The sequence below is a fragment of the Canis lupus genome, chromosome 24, assembly GCF_048164855.1.
Source record: "Canis lupus baileyi chromosome 24, mCanLup2.hap1, whole genome shotgun sequence".
Classification (NCBI taxonomy): domain Eukaryota; kingdom Metazoa; phylum Chordata; class Mammalia; order Carnivora; family Canidae; genus Canis; species Canis lupus.
In genome coordinates this window covers 6381929-6399663 of record NC_132861.1, presented here as the reverse complement: position 1 = coordinate 6399663, position 17735 = coordinate 6381929, and the positions used below count along the sequence as shown (strand labels likewise).

At 38.6% G+C, this 17735-nt stretch overlaps 1 protein-coding gene across 12 annotated transcripts in view; it reads right to left on the bottom strand.

Moving 5' to 3' along the window:
* The window catches only part of DCLK1 (doublecortin like kinase 1), a 341630-nt gene that overhangs the window by 55751 nt on the left and 268144 nt on the right, over positions 1–17735 (bottom strand). For 4 of the 12 annotated variants that reach the window (XM_072797415.1, XM_072797419.1, XM_072797417.1 and 1 more), the window contains exons 7-9: positions 9597–9684; positions 6666–6774; positions 29–86 (exon numbers count right to left, since the gene is read on the bottom strand). In XM_072797415.1, coding sequence (XP_072653516.1) covers positions 29–86; positions 6666–6774; positions 9597–9684 — 255 coding nt within the window. Of the gene's footprint in view, positions 1–28; positions 87–6665; positions 6775–9596; positions 9685–9978; positions 10097–10415; positions 10587–17735 lie in introns of those variants that run through there. The other 8 variants (XM_072797418.1, XM_072797416.1, XM_072797421.1 and 5 more) reach the window with 4 other exon arrangements.

Genomic DNA, 17735 nt, shown 5'->3' with positions numbered 1-17735 from the left:
TTTTCATAACAATATGCCTTATACATACTTTGCCTCGACATTTGCTTTTCTTGATAATTTTCAGAGCATACTCCCTAGCGGTTGACCTGCAAAGAGAAAGTTATTTGTAAAAAATAAACTCAATTTCAAACCTGTTGAGTCATTTTGTTAAGGATTAATTTATTAGCCCATATATCTTGCATCAAACTGGTGTGAATAGTTTTTAAAAGATTCCTTTTTTCAAAGAAATATGTAAATCTTAAGGGGTGGACCAAGTGTACAGACAACAAATATGCTAGGATAGAAACATCTTGAGCTGTTTGTTACCATTTTTGCAATAAAACCACCACCATCGGGGTGCCTGAGTGGCTCAGTAGGTTAAGCTACCAGCTCTTGATTACAATTCAGGTCATGATTTCAGGGTCCTGAGATGGAGCCTCACATCAGGCTTTGAGCTCAGTAGGGAGTCTGCTTTAGGATTCTCTCTCCCCCTCTGCCCCTCCTCCCTTGCTCTCTCTCTCTCAAATAAATAAATCTTTAAAAAAACAAACAAACCCAGGACTCTTGTTCTTAAGGACTCTGCTTCATATACAGCCCAGCCAACTCTGACCTTCCTCTGTGATGGGTGTGGGAGGGAGGGCTTAGTCATATAGGCACCTTTAAATAGCTTCCTAAATTGTGTTAACATTTCTAAGACACTGTAGTGCCAAAAACAACAGCTCTATTGTCGAAAGATGTATACTTAATAATCATAGGAAGCCACTATTTTACAAGCATTGCCATTTCATTTCTGATAGGAAACCAGAACAGCTTAGCTTCTTACCCATAGGTAAAAGCCATCTTGAGGGATGCAAATGAATACAGTGGGAGTCGGATTGATTAAGAACAAAAGTTTTAAATAGGGTTTTAAAATCTTCAGTATGAAAAAAATAAAAATAAATAAAAATAAAATCTTCAGTATGAATAATCAAGGGGGGATTTCCTAGTTACATGTTTAGAGCAAGAGTAATTTGCCCATAAATTAAGAGGCCAGATATTAGCAGTGTTTCTCAAGGGCATTTTAGACACCACTCATATCATTTGCTAAAAGTGCTTCTCCCACTATACTTCCAGGCCCCTGCGTGGACAAATGAAAGAGTGAAGTCATGCACATGCAAGAGGATTCTTCACCTCATAAAAGGACCAGGGTCCCTTTAAGTAGTCTCTTCTTAAGAGGTTTCTGAGGCGTTTGTTTGCAAATTTGAAAACGTCTAATCAAGAGGAAAACTAAAAGCTGAATAATTTCTGGATTCTGCTTTTCATGAGTCACTAAAAAACTATAATAAAACAAATCTGAAGGGTGTCTGTGTGGCTCAGTTGGCTAAGCATCTGCCTTTGGCTCAAGTCATGATCCCAGGATCCTGGGATCGAGCCCCACATTGGCCTCCCTGCTTAGTGGAGAGTCTGCTTCTGCCTCTGCCCCTCCCTTTCCTTCCCCTCATGCTCTCTCTCTGGCTCTCACTCTCAAATAAATAAATAAAATATTAAAAAATAAAAATAAAAAATAAAACAAATCTGAGAATTGAATCCCTGACACTCTCATATCTGGTTTAAAACATTTCATTTGATGACAGAGAAAACTAGATTATTGGACTGACCACTGTGATAAAAGCCAGCAATCGCAGGCAGGGCCTGTGAGCTGGGGTGGAGGTGACACTTCCATTCTGTGCCTCCACAAAGGGATGGTGTTGGTGAGAAAAGAGGGGGATTTATTAGTTTTGTCATTTCCCATGTTACCATTTGATCCTGTTTCTCTGGAATAAGTAAAATTACAGGACTCAAAGTAAAGGGCTAGTGTGGAACCAGGAAGGCTGAGTTCCCTCAACAGCCAGACGGACAAGGAGTAGAATCTCCAAGGGTCAAGTGGGTGTGTTGCTGGCTTCCAGGACACCAGGCCAATTAGGTTATGTCCTAAACCTAGGACTGAAGGACAAATATGGGCAAGCCTGGGCTGCAGTGGCCTCAGGGCTTACTGGGAAAAGGGACTTAATGGGTTCAGTACCCAGAACCTTACGTAAGAAGATCCAAAACTCAAAAAATAAATAAATAAATAAATAAAATTAAAAAAAAAAAAAAAAAAAAAAAAGAAGATCCAAAACTCAGTTAGATTGACCCGTATTTTATATCAGATGGTGAGCCCTGTAGAGGACCACCAAAATTAATACTGCAAGTTTTCTTTCTTGATTCCTTGAAGGCAGAACCATAAAGTCCTAATAAAATCCTTAATTATTATATGTTTATAGGAAAGTGGCTGAGTCTGGAAAATAAACCTGAAAACAGCTGTTAGTACTAAATGTATACCATAAGTATAAAAACTTAACTTCTTGCTCTAAATTGGTAAATGAAAACACTTGGCAAGAAATAAAACCTTAAACCAAGTATTTGCCTTCCTGCGGACCCTAACTCTGAGGACCACTGTGCCTGTGTAATTCTTCAGTGAGTGATTACAAGCAGGGTTCTTTGGTGGCTACAGAGGTGAACAAAACCTGGGCATTTCAGACAGATGAGCAAAACCTGGTCCTTGTCCCAAGTAGCCTACAGCTTGTTGTGGTGAGAACACCAGACACCAGGATTGCTAGTGAAACTATAACCCATTTGCTCGTTCCTGAAATTACATTCTTGACCTTGCACAGAATCACGGAGCTTTGAATGTCACAGCAAAGGCAGTGGCAGCAGCAGTAGCAGCAACAGGACAATCTTTGTTTGCTTTTTCCTTCTATATAAGAACTCAATTTGTAAGGTCTCCTTCCTATTAAGATTGACCCAAGGTTAGAGCTTGAACTATTAAGAGAGAAATTTCCAAATTTTATGAATTTGAACTAAATCTAATTTTTTAATGTTTGTGCTAAAAAATAATGGTTTGGAGAAAGCAGTCTTGTTTAGTGATTCTCAACCCAGGGCCAGTCTGCTACCCAGCCCCCTTCCCTCACCCTGGGATGGGGACGGCGGGGGGCAGCAGAACACTTATTGATTGGGATGCTCTGGACTAATGTGCTTTTTGTTGTTGCTGTTATGGGGGTGGTGCTAGGTTTTCAAGGCACTAAAGTTCTGTGGAAAAGTAAAAACAGCATTTCCATTGTAGAATTTGATGGATTTCATGGCAACCCATCCATTATGGATTAGGTTCTCAAGCAAAGAGACTGGGGGTCTTGTCCCTCTCTATAGTCCCAAATATGTCCAGTGTAAGCCTGAACTAGCCAAAGGCTCCGAGCATGTTGGTTGAGTTGTGGAAATTCCAGAGAATGTTGGCAGTTAGGACCCCCCACCCCAACAAAGAAGGGTTAGTAAGCACCACCCTTCCTTTGCCACATAATCATAAGGAAGCCCATCTCAGCCTCTTCCGAAGAGGGTAATTGCGGATAGCAGAGAATTGAGGCATTCCAGAATGTCTTATCAGACATCTCTGGAGTAGAGTCTGATTTTGAACTTGAGCACAAGCCCAGTGCCAGAGCATCCTCAGGAAGAAGGGAAGGAAGAGTACTGTCAGCTAGCTGAGAAACAGCTAAGCTTCACCCTGACTCATCCTCCAAATCACACTTCAGAAGGAAATGGCTTCAGACTTTAGGTCCAAGGTTTTGGAGGTTCTTGAGATTTCTGAAGACCTTCTAGGAAGATGCAACCCATTATTGTGGCCTTGAAGTCCCTGTCCGTTCAGATGGGTTTGAGCCCACCTATATGCGCTGCTCAAGCCAATGGTTTCCTTGCACAGTTCCTTGGGCTTATAGGGGAGGCAAGGAGAGAGGGAATCATGAGCAGCTAGAACCTTAATACAATTCTGATGCATACACTGCTAAAAAATGCAAGCAGTGCAGGTGGAGAGGAGGACCAGAAGCCCCTGGAGACACTGGCCCTACTCATAGCTGCACCTCTTATACCCTTGGCTTGTAGGTAATTAGCCCATGAAGAGCCCCGAAAGCCAAAGATGAAAGGCACTTCATTGCGCCCTGTACTCATGCTCTGAGCCCTCAGGGGTCTCTTCAGTTCTCTGAGTTCTCTTTGGGACCTCAAGTATTCCATAAAACAGCTTCAGAATAGAGCAAGTCTCAGTTCACCAACCTCCTCTGGTATGTCCTAGGGACTCCTGAGGCCGCTGGCAAAACTGCTACAGGGGAACAGACAGAAATCTAAGTGGACGGGGCAACCACTGCTAAAGGATATGCTGGGACAGGGCCGTGGAACACAAGGCCTATGCAACACTATTATTGTGTCCATTGTTGTAGGAAAGCCTTCCCTGTGACAGCATATCACTAACAGAGGAGGACATACTTGCTCTTGTTAATACATATGCATCCTTCAAAGTATGGCAGGATGTCCCCGCAAGCAATGTGTGCCATTTACAACATTCTTAGCTCACTTTTATTTTCTTGGACCTCTGGAAAATATTAAGAGAATGTTTCATGATGCCTCCAGGGAGAGAGGGCACATGCCATATGTCCTCATTCAGCAGGAGCAGAACACTGAAACTTTTGGGGGCAATCGGTGTTTAGACTCTAAAGGCTTATACAATGAAACCCAAGATGAGAACTCATGCAAAATGAACACAATCCAAGCTAGAAAGAAAGAAATTTATTCTGGATAGAGACATGAGAAATTTCTCTTGTGGGAAGACCAGTAACTGTTAGACTAAGATGCCATCATGATCTCTGAGCAAGCTAGGAGAAACAGCACATGGCTGCCACACCAGGCTGAACAGAGGACAAACACTGGCGGATAACCAGATACCCCACATAGGAAGGGCATGGCAATCTGCTAAAAATGGGATTTTTCTGCCACAATGGGAAAAAAAGTTAAAAAGAGTTGAATCTACTATCAGTAAAAGTAGAAATGAAATATAAAATTATATAAACATACACACACACACACACACACACACACACACACTTCCACCCTTTGCCTTACGAGTGGCTCTCCTGATTTAACTTTTATCTTTTTTGTACAGAGACAAATGTGGTATGCGTGACTTTAGATCAGCTAAGCTACATTCTCATGAGAGACTCCTTGTTGGAGGGAGTGAAGTGGTCAAAAGTGTGGGTTTTGGACCTATGCCTTATTAAGTACCTACTAGCAGAGCAACCTTGGGCATTTAACTTCTCTAACAGCATTCTTTGTATGCTTTATATAAAACAAAGACAATATTGGTATTATGGGATTATTACGGCAATTACATGAAAAATCATAAGGGCTTTGTCTGTAGTTTATGCTCAGTGAACAGTGGTTGTTCCTGGTTTTGGAGGTGTGAGGCCTACAAAAGTAATGGAGAACTTTCTATATTTGGCAGTGATGTAACACATGGTCAAACTCTGGTGGCAGTGGGGTGACTGAGGGCAGAGGGGGGAAAAAGTAGCCTAACAGTAACTAATAAGAGGTTTTCTTATACTACTTATTCCATGCCCCTCCTTCACAGAGTGGCTGCTACAGTGGCTTGCTGGCCCTGGGGGGAATATCCTAGCCCAGCTGGTATGCTGCGGTTGAGCGAAGTTAGAGATTTAATGCACAAAGGTGTCTTAACGAGGGCTCTGCTGCCTTCGTGGAGGAAGCATCTTCCTAAGAGTGGCAAAGGGGGTAGGGGAGCAAATCAGTGGACACTGACCCAAGTGAGGACCCTGGTGATGCCTGAGGCCCTGTGCAGACTTCCAACTCTAACATGGCACAAATCTTGTGCTTCTAAATCAAAGCCCTTAGAGAAGAACAAGTTCTGGATCTTGCCAAGACTAAAGCTTATAGTCCAAGGCATCCTCTCTGAGAGGTAGAGTAGAGTGAAGGAGCATTATTTTCAGACAGTGCTGTCTAGTAGGAGCCCAGCCTCACCATGGGCAGAGAGAAGTGACAGGGAAGCCAGTCCCCAGGAAGCGCATGTGCACTTCCTCAAGAACAAAGCAGGGTTTCCCCTAACTTTTCCACACTCTGTTCACCAGCTCTGAGAAGGAGCTGCTGGCAGACCAGGTCCCTGTAAAGCAAAAATCTGTTCAAGAAATGAAGTCCAAATAGAACACTGGGCTTGGGGTTTGAGGCCGCCATAATCTGGGCTGTGACTTTATTAGTTGTCACTTTATCTAGGAGCCACCAGCCACTGTCTTTGATTAGGTATCAGGATCTCAGAGATACACCTTTTACTCCAAACCTCTTGCCCTTCGCCCACAAGAGTACCAAGCTCATTCATTTTGAAACATTTTAATGTATTAAACCATTTTTGTTGGGATCAGTATATACTCATTTTAAAGCTTTTCAAGGTTACTATATTTAATTTGATGATAGTACATTAGTATACACCATATACAAGAATGTTCTGACCTCTAGAAGATGCCTCAAAAAAGTGTAGAGAAAAAAAACCATTCAATACTTTTTTTTTTTTTTTTTTTTTAAACAAAATGAAAGGGCTCACCTGAAAGATCTGGCAAAGTTTTGCTGAGTACATTAAAAAGGAAAAATCAAAGTCCTTAATTTATAGATTGTCCCGGGAATCACTACATTTTTCAAATCTGTTGTTAGATGGGCTTTTCCTTCTTTAAAAAAAAATTTTTTTACATCTGGAGTTGAGACAGTAACCTATTCCATATGTGCCACAGACGGCAAATAAAGACACAATCTTGGAAAACATAACGCCAAATGTTTCCTTTAAAGTTTGATGCAAATGATATCCTTCTCACCTTTCTACACATTCCTTGACAACAGCAAAATTTCCATCCCCTATTGTCCTTCCGACTTTATATCGTTCTGTTATTGTGGCCGGAATCTGGAAGCCTTCCTCCGACACTTCTGAAAGAATCATTAGTACATTTTTATTGGTAGGAAAGGGAATACAGATGTTGCCCCAGAAAGACATTTAGAAGTATCATCTAATAGACTGGAACTGATTGAGAATCGATATGTCACTTTCTATACAGTGAGGCACACCCCCCCTCTGCTGACATTGTATACTCAACAGTTCTTCCTAAGACGAATGATAAACCAAAAGGAAAGGCAGACTGTATGGCGTCCGCTTCCACGGACGGAAGAGTGGCTGACACTTTCGCTCCTTGCGTTTCATGCCAATTTGATCAATAGTGTTTACTGACTGACTACCCACCGTCTTCAGAGAAATGACATTCCTAGGTATGGCTCAGGAGGAAAGTGGAGGTTATAGGGGACCCTGGGCTGCTTGACATTGGACAAGCATGACACATGCCTGCTGTTTGGACACTTAGCTTTACTACATCCTGAAACGGAGATCTCCGTAAAATTCCTTATGAACTAAGCCCCGATTGCCCGGCCTGCCTAGTATCAATGAGCAGATTTTAGACAAATGTTCTCACCAGCAACCTGCATAGCAGATGTTGAGTTAAAATTGCAATATTTATTATGTCTGTGAACAGAACAGTTTTGTAGTTTCAATTATGTTAGTGCCACTAACACAACACATTTTCCCCCTTAAAATGCATTTTGAAATATTTTACAAATGCCTAATAATGCTTTAAATATCTAAGGCCATAAAACTAAATAAGCCACACTTAGGTCACATAAATATACTGGATAACCTTTAACATCTTTGGGGTGTAAAAAGCTTTTTATAGCTGGGCTCTAAAATTTACATGCTTTAAAGTTATAAATCCTAGCTCTCCCTCAGGCAACCTGAATACAAAATGTGATGGAGGCCTAGTGTGCTTTCTAAATGTGCTCCTATTCTGACCTTTAATCATAAACTGAGACTAAACATTTCTTCTCAAAATAAAATTAAAACCTTAGGTTGTGCACAGGCTTTCTTGGTGATTTTGTATTCTCCAGGAGTCTGCAACATCGGGGAAGAACAAATGGAAACTCACAATTATCACACATCTGCTTTAGGACTCTTATTCTGGTTCTGATCATGCTCAGTCTGCACCACTCTGGATCCTAGGGTGGAAGGAATTTCTGGAAAGTGGTGTACAAAAGTGGGACATTTGCTGCTACTACTTTTACCTTCGGCATTTTGTGCAGCCTCTTTACCTCTTTATAGGTGACATTTTAGTCTTTACCCACCAGAAGCTATCACAGTGGTCTCCAGAATAAAGTGAGAGCTGATGCTAATTGACACCCCCCTCCCTAATCCCCACCATCTCACAACCAGAGAAGCCTCTGGTTTCAGAGACTCAGCCTGGGGATTTTTGTCTACTCCATGGGAATTAGAGGAGATCGTTGGAGAATTTTCAAATCCACTGCAAAGCACCGAATTTATAAAACATCACTCAGATGACACGGTCTTAAGGCTCTTTACTACATGGATAATAAAAATAACCATCCTTGGCTGTCAGAAGCAAGGCTGACTCCAGATGGGAAATGGAAGGAGGTACTTCATCCTTCCCTCCACTGGGAGCATCAGTGAGGCACCCATCTGGAGCACATGGCTTGGGATTTTTTCCCCCCCTATGGATAAAAATGTATCCTTTAGGCTTTGACTAAGAAGGCTGTGCCAAGTCTTAGCCAAGGACCATTTCATTTCATTAGGTAAATATAACACAGTGGAACAAAAAGACTTCTAGATGGCTGAATTTCATACTTCTGGAAATATAAAAAAATATGATACTGCATGGTAGTCAGGAAATAATTCATGTGTGTATCACTTATTTCACTTGACATAATAAAAGGTACTTTTTTTGAAAATTAAATCATGTTTCAAACAAGTAAGAGATGCTGATTCTTGAACAATGGCTTGATTATATCAGTCTTACACTTTCCTAAGTACTTTCTCATAATTGATTTGAGGCTGAAAATGACCCCCAGGGAGAAACAGGTATATATTAGTCTTATACAATTTTATAGGAGAGGAACTAAGATGTAGAGAGATGAAGAGGGTTATTCAAAACAGTCTAGTGAGGGGAGCCTGAGTGGCCCAGTTAGGCGTCCGACTCTTGATTTCAGCTCAGTCATGATCTCAGGGTCATGAGATTGAACACTTATCAGGCTCTGTGCTGGGGGTGGAGCCTACTTAAGATTCTCTCTCCACCTCTCCCCCTCAACCACCCATCTTCTCCCTCTCAAAAAAAAATTGGAAAAACAAAACAAAACAACCCAGTGAGTTAGTGAAAAAATCAGTTCTGGAATCCAGGGCCTTTGATCACATCACAGAGAAATTCTAAAATGAAATAGCCTAAGGCACAAAGAATATTTTTTGCAATGGCTATCAAGTAATTCTCTTAGTAAAGCCATATTTTCACATACTCGGTTCGCTTATGTTAGAGTACATCTGTAACAGTCAATCAAGAGAGGGCACTGTCTTGAATGTACTGAAAGTGAACAGAATTCGGGAAAACACAAGCAACAATTACTTCCTTTTATTTTCAAAGTACGCACTAGCTGGCTTCTTAGAATACTTACGCCTTCCAAGGATGTGAAATATCTCCCAATTAGGCTAATTTGCTCTTCCTGTTCCCATAGAGTAGATGAGATCCCTGGGGGAAACCATATGCAATCCTATCCCTAGGAGCTGCTTTAGGCTTCTGTTTCATAATGCTTGAAAAGTTACAGTTTCCTGAAGAAATTTAGCCAATCTGTCCCCACCCCCCCCCACTCCACCCCCGCCCCCAAGCTAAGCCTTCTCCTAAGACACCAACTCCCGAGCTCACCACCTTCTCCGGGTCCATCGTTCTCATCCATTGAGCTGCAGACTTTGGTGGATGCAAGGGAAGTAGAGGAGCCTCCATGCTGGGAGCTCTGTAAGGGAACAGAAACAAAAAATAAAAATACTCGGTCAGACTGCCAGTCTGCAGGTGCGATGCCCAGCCCAGGATCTTGCACCCATCACCGGGGAGGATTTGGTCTTAACACTCGAAAGGGGAGGTTCTTAGGCTATTCAATTAGATTACTTATCTTTCCCGCCCTATTAACCATCTATTATTGGTTAATCATTCTAAATTTGGATGTTCCATGGCTTTTAGTCCTTTTTCTCAAGATCAGTCAGCATCCCTTAGCTCCCTGTTTAGGTTTGTCAGATTTTAAGCATCTCACCTCACTTTTCCAGTCTATCTGCAAACAGGCCTCAAATATGGCGCCACTCTGATATCCAAATTTTTTTCTGTTCTTACCATAGGAAAAAAAATTCTCTTCAGTTTGTTTATGGAATATCCTAAAAAAAAAAATTGAGGCTTACCACATTCTTGGAGAAAGGCTACAGAGTGGGTTTGTTAATTCCACTTTGAGATAAAGACACAAGCACTAAGTAGGTTATCAATACGTTAAATGTCATAAAGTAAGTCTGAGGCAAAGACAAGAATAAAGCCTAAGCCTGGTGATTCCCTTGTATTTTGGGCGTATTTTGAACCAAGACCAATGACTGCAGATAGGATAACAACTATACTTCAAAGCTCAGAGGACAAAACAATAGCAAATATTTAGTACTATGATCAGCTATGGGGAAGTACTGTAACGATGAACCTTGCCATCTCTGCATCTATTCCTTGAGAAAACAATTTGCATATTTCAATGCTATTTCTAAACAGTGAACACAGCTTGTCCTAAAAGATCTTCCTTCTGTTTCCCTGGGTTTATCCACTTTGTTGGCCTGATGGGAGCAGGAGGCGGTTGAGGGGGCGGCATTGGCTCATGGTGCTGGCTGTCTGTGGAGCAGAGAGAAGGGAAAGAGCATCTGTAGTTGAATTAATAATGAAGAGGTGGTGAGAAGCAAAGTTGACCTATTTTTCCTCTGCTTACCTGTTTCCCTTCAACCTCCTCCCCATTCCATCCAGCCTTAACAGTACACAAAGTAGGAAGGAAGAGAAAGTCTTACATAATTTCTTTACCCCCAATAGTATCTTGTATAGAAAAAGCAGATTTTAGTTTTCACCAAAACTATCGTTGGGAAATGTTACTGAAATCATTGCAGGGCCATTTGAGTCCACTTCCTGTTTTCCTAGGTGTGGCTAAGATAAGCATGTTTCACTGGATGAGTTCATCAAAGCTGACAGTTGACATTGGGGTAAAAGCTAGATTCACAGCAGTGATGCATCTGCTCCCTTAACAGGACATCCTAGAAGTTCGGTGGTTACTCTAGTACACTGCTGAATAAAACACAGTTTGTGTGGTGTGTCCTTTATTTTCCTTCCACCAATCAGTCTGGTGACTTGAGTGGTTTTTTTCAGCCTTTCTCATCCAGCCTCCCTTTGTGACGAGCAGCACACATTTATCCTATATCTGGCTAGAAAGTGGGATTCAGACTGTAACCTTGCAACAGTTTTCTCTTGAAGTGACACTATGTGGTCATAACCGACTCTGTCGAAGGTACTGTAAATGTATGAGCTTCTAAGTCATGCTCTGCTGACTTTTATGGATGTCTGTTTGTGAAAACCTTGTATTTGTAATATTGGAATACAAGGCTTAGACAAGGCAGATTTATAATGTCGATATCTGGTGAAAATAACCATTACCACATTTGAGGGGAAGGGGTGTGTTTTCCAGAAAGTGAGATCTTTTATCCTGTGTCCATTGCTTTTGCTGTAGACATAGTGTGGTTCCAAGAAGAAAAGCAGTTGGTAAATGTCTAAAATGTAGACCTTCTCCTCTGGGCTTTCTGATTCTTGAATTTCTTCCAACATCCTCACAAGTGTGTACATTGTGGTTCAGGGTGGCAGGTGCTGTCTTGTCATATGGTGTTTTAAATTTTAGAATACAAAGACACATTCTTTCATCAAGCACTCAAATTAATAGACTAGTAGCGTGTTTCCTAGCAAAGATGTCCACGATTATGTACTCAATTCCAAAAGCTTGTTCTTTTAATAAGAACTTCAGATACTCAAAATAGGACGCTGACCCAAAGTATATGAAAACATCTCTGTATGCACATTACAGTTCTGAACTGTAATGTTCAGAAACTTACTGGATATTATTCACTCAAGTGCCTTATCAACTAACAAATAGCATTTTTAACAGTGCCACCTAACATCTGAGGCCAGCTGTGTTCCCTCTGCCTTATGGACAAAAACCCCTCAAGGTTTTTAGGTTCTGTTTAAAAAAAGAGAGAGAGAGAGAGAGGATTACCACAAATTTACTTACGTTTAGAATTGCTTATTTTCAACTTTAGGTTTGAAAATCTACCCCAAATAATTTAAAACTTCATGCTGAGGGTAACAGACAACTAAGAGAAAATTAAAAAAAAAAAATTAAAGGGAGTTTACTTGCAGATAGAGAACACAGAGTGGAAAGTTCTCCTTTTTTTATTATGATCAATAGAGTAAAATAAATATATTAGATTCCTAATGGTGTTCTCTTTTCTCTTTCCCAAAGAAGTAAAATAGTTAACATTGTACACTTTTCTAAGACAATGGTTATTCATGGATTCAAAAAATTTCAGGGATTGAAGGAGACCTTACATATTACTTATTCCACTGTACTTCCGTCCATAAATCCTCACTACAAAAATCCTAGCCATTTAGTCAAATGGCCTCTGTCCAAACACCTCCACTACAGAACACATTTTTCAGTGGTCCTTTGTTCATTGGAGACAAAGTTCTTCCTTATATTGAAATAATGTCCTACATTTTTGACTTCTTGATCTTAGCTCTCACCTCTGGAGCTACCCAGTGCAGGTCTAATTCATGACAGTGCTTCAGGAATTTGGAAATAGCTTCTGGACCCCTTTAGTACCTTCTCTTCTTCCATTTGTATATTTCCCGTTTTTTTGATTGTTCATCATACTACACGGTTTCATGACCCCTTCCACTCTCCTGTGGATAAACTCCAGTTCTCAATATTTCTTGTTAATGCCAGTGCTCAAAACAAATGTAATATTTAGGTATACCCTGACCAGCACAGAGCAGAGGACAGAGCTTTGGAGCTTGTGAGTGGAATATCAATGCACTTTAAGATCACATTGGCTTAGCAATAGTACTGTAACTTTTTAGCCTAACACTGAGCTCACGGTTATATCAGGTCTTGCTAGTCTGTATTTGGGAGTTTGGTGCTTTGGATCAAGTCTAAGACTCCCTGTTTATTCATGTTAAATGTTATCTTTATTACATTGATATCCTTACAAACTATTATTTTTCTTAATTCTGATTCTGCCACCTGACGTTTTTGTTCTGCCAGTTGAAGTGATTCAGTAAACAACATGGCTCTTTGTGTATGCTAGTTACTAATCCTAAATATACTAATTTAGACAGTGTTGGAACACTTTTATTACTGCTCATAAGTCTGATTGAAAGATTTTGAGTGTAGTAAAGGGAAAATGTGTAAATTCTTGCTCTTTAGAATTAACCCAAAGAGATTAATCAGCCTTTATTTAGACCAACAGAAGCCGAAAAGCCTGCTTATGTTTTTTCACGCTTACAAGTGAAATCAGTTTGCTTATTTGTTTTTTCTGAACAGATAAACCATTTTATAGTATGCATAATGGTGTTTGCTTTAGTTTGCTAATTCTAAGGCATCTGGATGTGTAGTACAGAACATATACTTTTTTTAGAATTTAACGCAATTAGTTGCTCTAAGAGACACTGTGACATTTGAAATGTTATCACCTCCAAGCAGATTTAATGGGAACCAGGTGGGCAGGTTGCTGGCACCTGGATGCTTTTATGACACACCTTCATAAAAGTACCGCCCTAAGTAAGAACACATCCTAAGTGTGGCTATTTAGCTTGGGATCATATAACAGATGGAGAACATATCACACTTTGTGAAATAAGTGAGAAAGCTGACATAACAGCTCTAACCACATTTTATCAAGATGTATTTGATGACTATGTAGTTAAAAACAGTTCATTTTAAATATAATGGCACTAGTTACCCCTGCCATTTGTATTAATGGTGTCACTCAACTGAGGATCATGAGGATCACACTGAATAAAGTTTTCAAAAATATCCAATTAATCCACTGATCCATTCAAGGTAGAAAAATCTCACCAGATAACTTTAGCTTTGACTGGATAATTATTTACTTCCACTTCACGTCCTGCCTTGGTATACAACTATTAGTTAATATTAACTTGAAAAATTGTAAAAAGAAGAAGAAGAAGAAGAAGAAGAAGGAGAAGGAGAAGGAGAAGGAGAAGGAGAAGGAGAAGGAGAAGGGGAAGGGGAAGGGGAAGGGGAAGGGGAAGGGGAAGAGGAAGAGGAAGAAGAAGAAGAAGGGAAAGAAGAAGAAGAAGAAGAAGAAGAAGAAGAAGAAGAAGAAGAAGAAGAAGAAGAAGAAGAATTTAAAAATCAAGTGGATCAACTTTGGAAAGGAAACGAAATCAGGAAATATTTAACAAATTCAAACTCCTGTCTTGGTATTCTTGATTTGAAGTCTACAGAATCTCTAAAGATGACCTCCTTTAATAAAAAAAAAAAAAATTAAATCATACTCTTGCTGTTGAAAGCTTGAAACCTGAGGATTCTAAGTGTGTATAAAAAAACCATTCATTTGCTTTCCAAGTGTGTATGAACAATAATAAGTTGGTCACATCAATCTGTAATAACTAATAAGATTCTATTACATGAAACAAGGCAAGGGGAATTCCTTTTTTCCAAATTCCTCTATCAAAAAAAAAATTCATCTATCTGCATTCTTCAGAGCATGTTTAGCATAAATACAGTTTATGGGATAGGTAATCATGTGCATAACAAGAATCAATATTGAAAAACGTAAAATATTATTATAGAGATTTGGTCAAAGTTTTTAAAAAAACTGGAGAACAGTTATTCGTGAAATTGGTTTACTCAGAGGAAGGAAAAATGAAAATGGGAATACTGGTATTAAATCTGTGTTAGTGAAGCTACCCACAGGAGCCAAGATTTCAAAAATAAATGTATTTAGTTACAACTTTGTTTTATCAGGCAGCCCTCTTGGCTCTTGTGTCCAGTCTCTATACTCACCTAGGCCAAGATCTATAAATTCAAAATCTGAACCATTTGTCCTGAAAAGGCTGTTGTCTTAGGGAGGGGGGAGGCACAATGTTTCTTCTTATTTCTTCATGAAATCATAGTTTGGAAGGGAACCAGAAAGTCATCTAGGTTATCACCTCTTGATAAAATAATTCCCTCCGTGATTTACTTCTCAAATGAGATTCCTAGTCTGTGATGAAGGGAGTTCACTACAATTTTTGTCACCCACTATACTTTATTTTAAACTCTATTATATTAAGAAAGTATATATACAATTTGGAATTTTATAAATTTGTAAACATTCCTTCTAGTTGTGCCATATTGCTTTGGGCACTGGTTACATTTACGTTATCATGAAAATAATAAAAAGAACCAACTAAAGCAACTCTAATTTTAAGATTAAAATGAACCTAACAAAAACATTAGATTTAAAAACTAGAATTTTGGACTTCTATAATAATTTTAAGAAAAATATTTTTCTAACTAAGCCAGTAGAATTTTCTATATTCCTTTATACCACATTATGAATGAAAGTGTGTTTTTTTTTTTGTTCTAGATTGAAGTTGGGTAATCAAGCATTTTATTATCATCACTATTTCTTTTTATTATATATTTATTTTACATATTCATTTATTCAGTGACTTAAAATAACTTGTATACACACCCACATACATATATCCACATGATCATCTCCCTCACTCTACAATTAGAAGACCTTGGGAAAAAAAGTCTTCAAACTCAGGAGACAGCTCGTATGTCTAAAAAGTGCATGTCAATTTTTTTTCAATCAGTTGACCATTTGCCTGACAAATTCACCATTAAAACAACCCTAAGAGGAAAGCACAATGATTTTAATATAAGCAGCCAAAACAGAATTCTTCATCAGATCCCCTTATTTTGTCATATTGCCAGTATTTTATACTTTAGATGGCAAGGAATGCCATTCTGCAGTATCTCAAGTATCAATTCACTGACACTAATTACATCACAAGAAAGCCATAAACATAATTATGAAAGCAACCATTACTCCTCACAGTCATTTCAATGTCAATGTCTTCTTATAAGTTTTCTGAAAGAAACTCACTGAACAACATAGGTGTTTTTTCCTGTTTATTACATAGTTATTCTAAGGTGGTAAGTGTCACAAAGTTAACTTTGAGGGGAGTAACATGGTCCAGTGGGAAATACAAGCTATAACATTTTACAATGAAACCACAACACAAAGTGATGGAACTTCCAAAAGTGGGTAGTTAAATGAAACATCTCATAGTTCTATAAAACTCTGCTGAGGGCCTCAGTTAATGGATTTTTAAATTATATTGCTGTTTAAAACATTTTAACACCAAATGCTCTTTTTAAGAGAATATACATCCAAGCAACTCAAGTGTATGCAGAAAGTATGTCACCTCTTTGTAAAAATTTCATCCAAATTTACAACATTCATAGTGTATTTTGAAGTAAAAGTCCTTAGAACAAATAATTTCTTGCTTGTTGATGAATATAAACTAAAAAAATACACATCACAAGAAAATTAGCTTTCATAGTTCTTTGCCTGTGACCTTTTAGATGCCTACTATCCTGGCTTCAAAACCTTTTTGTGGCCATATATAATACAAACACCCATGTATTACATGCACCATTTATACTATCTTGGAATTTATCCATCATCCTTACCAAAATGAACCACATTTTAAAGACACTATATATCATGCACTCTTGAAAATTACAGCTAGCACTTCAGATTTCCTATCCTTTCCACATGCGTTACAGACACAAAATTACAAATATTTTTCAGCTGGCAGTATAACAAACTGCATCAGGCAACTCGTATATTGAATTCAATATATCTCTAATTTTTACACTACACTCTTATGGGATATCTCAAACAAATACAGTTTTCACTCTCATGCATAATTAAAGATGCTAGCAAGGCTAATGCAAACATGTATAAATGGGCAAATGTATGCATATATAACAAATTCATTCAATTAACATTTTCAAGTGTGTATACATTAATATAGATATATACACACATATAGCAATTACAGGAAGGTTACTACTGAAAATATGTCAGCAGTTAGAATAGTGTTTTGAAAGAACATACAAAATTGCCTTACAGGTTATCTGGCTTTGTTAACAACTTACTTCAAATCAAACATAGTTTGGATTGTTTTATCTTTATGTTTCAGCTACCACAACTCTATATATCATTATTTCACTTTTTAGTGACTACTGATTGACAATCAATACATCTCATCAATACATACACATTAGAGAAAACCACAGTGATAGGATTCATTCATTTTGATAATTGAATGTCAAGACGTAACAATATAAACATTAATGTGTGCTTATATTTAATAATTAACACAATATTGAATTTGTTTGAATTCACGTTTTTTTCTGTATAACTGGATTCCAATTTTTTTGTTTGTTAAATAAATCAATACATCTACTGGAACCATCTTGCCTTACTAGTTAAGCATACTAATTTAGCATACTGCTTTTGAACTTAAAAATGCCCTAACACGTCACATTTAACAATTTATGACATGAAGTTTTTACATACAATTCCACAAAAGCCAGTAACTCATAAGGCTGTGTCACCATATTTTACTATTTATGGTCTACAAACATACACAAATGCGTACATAAGCACACCCATATACACACTGAGCCCTGAAAATTTACATAGACACCCACACACCTGTATAGATATATGGCCACATATGAAAAATTTAGTAGCCCAATAGCTCAAATATATGGGATTATTTTTTCAAGAATACTGTTCTCTATTTTCATTAAGAAATGTGCCTTTCAGGCTTCATTGTTTTTAAATGGGGAAAGAAATAAAAACAAAAAGCTAGCCTAATCATGTATAGATTATAGAGGATGCAATGTGGGGAACA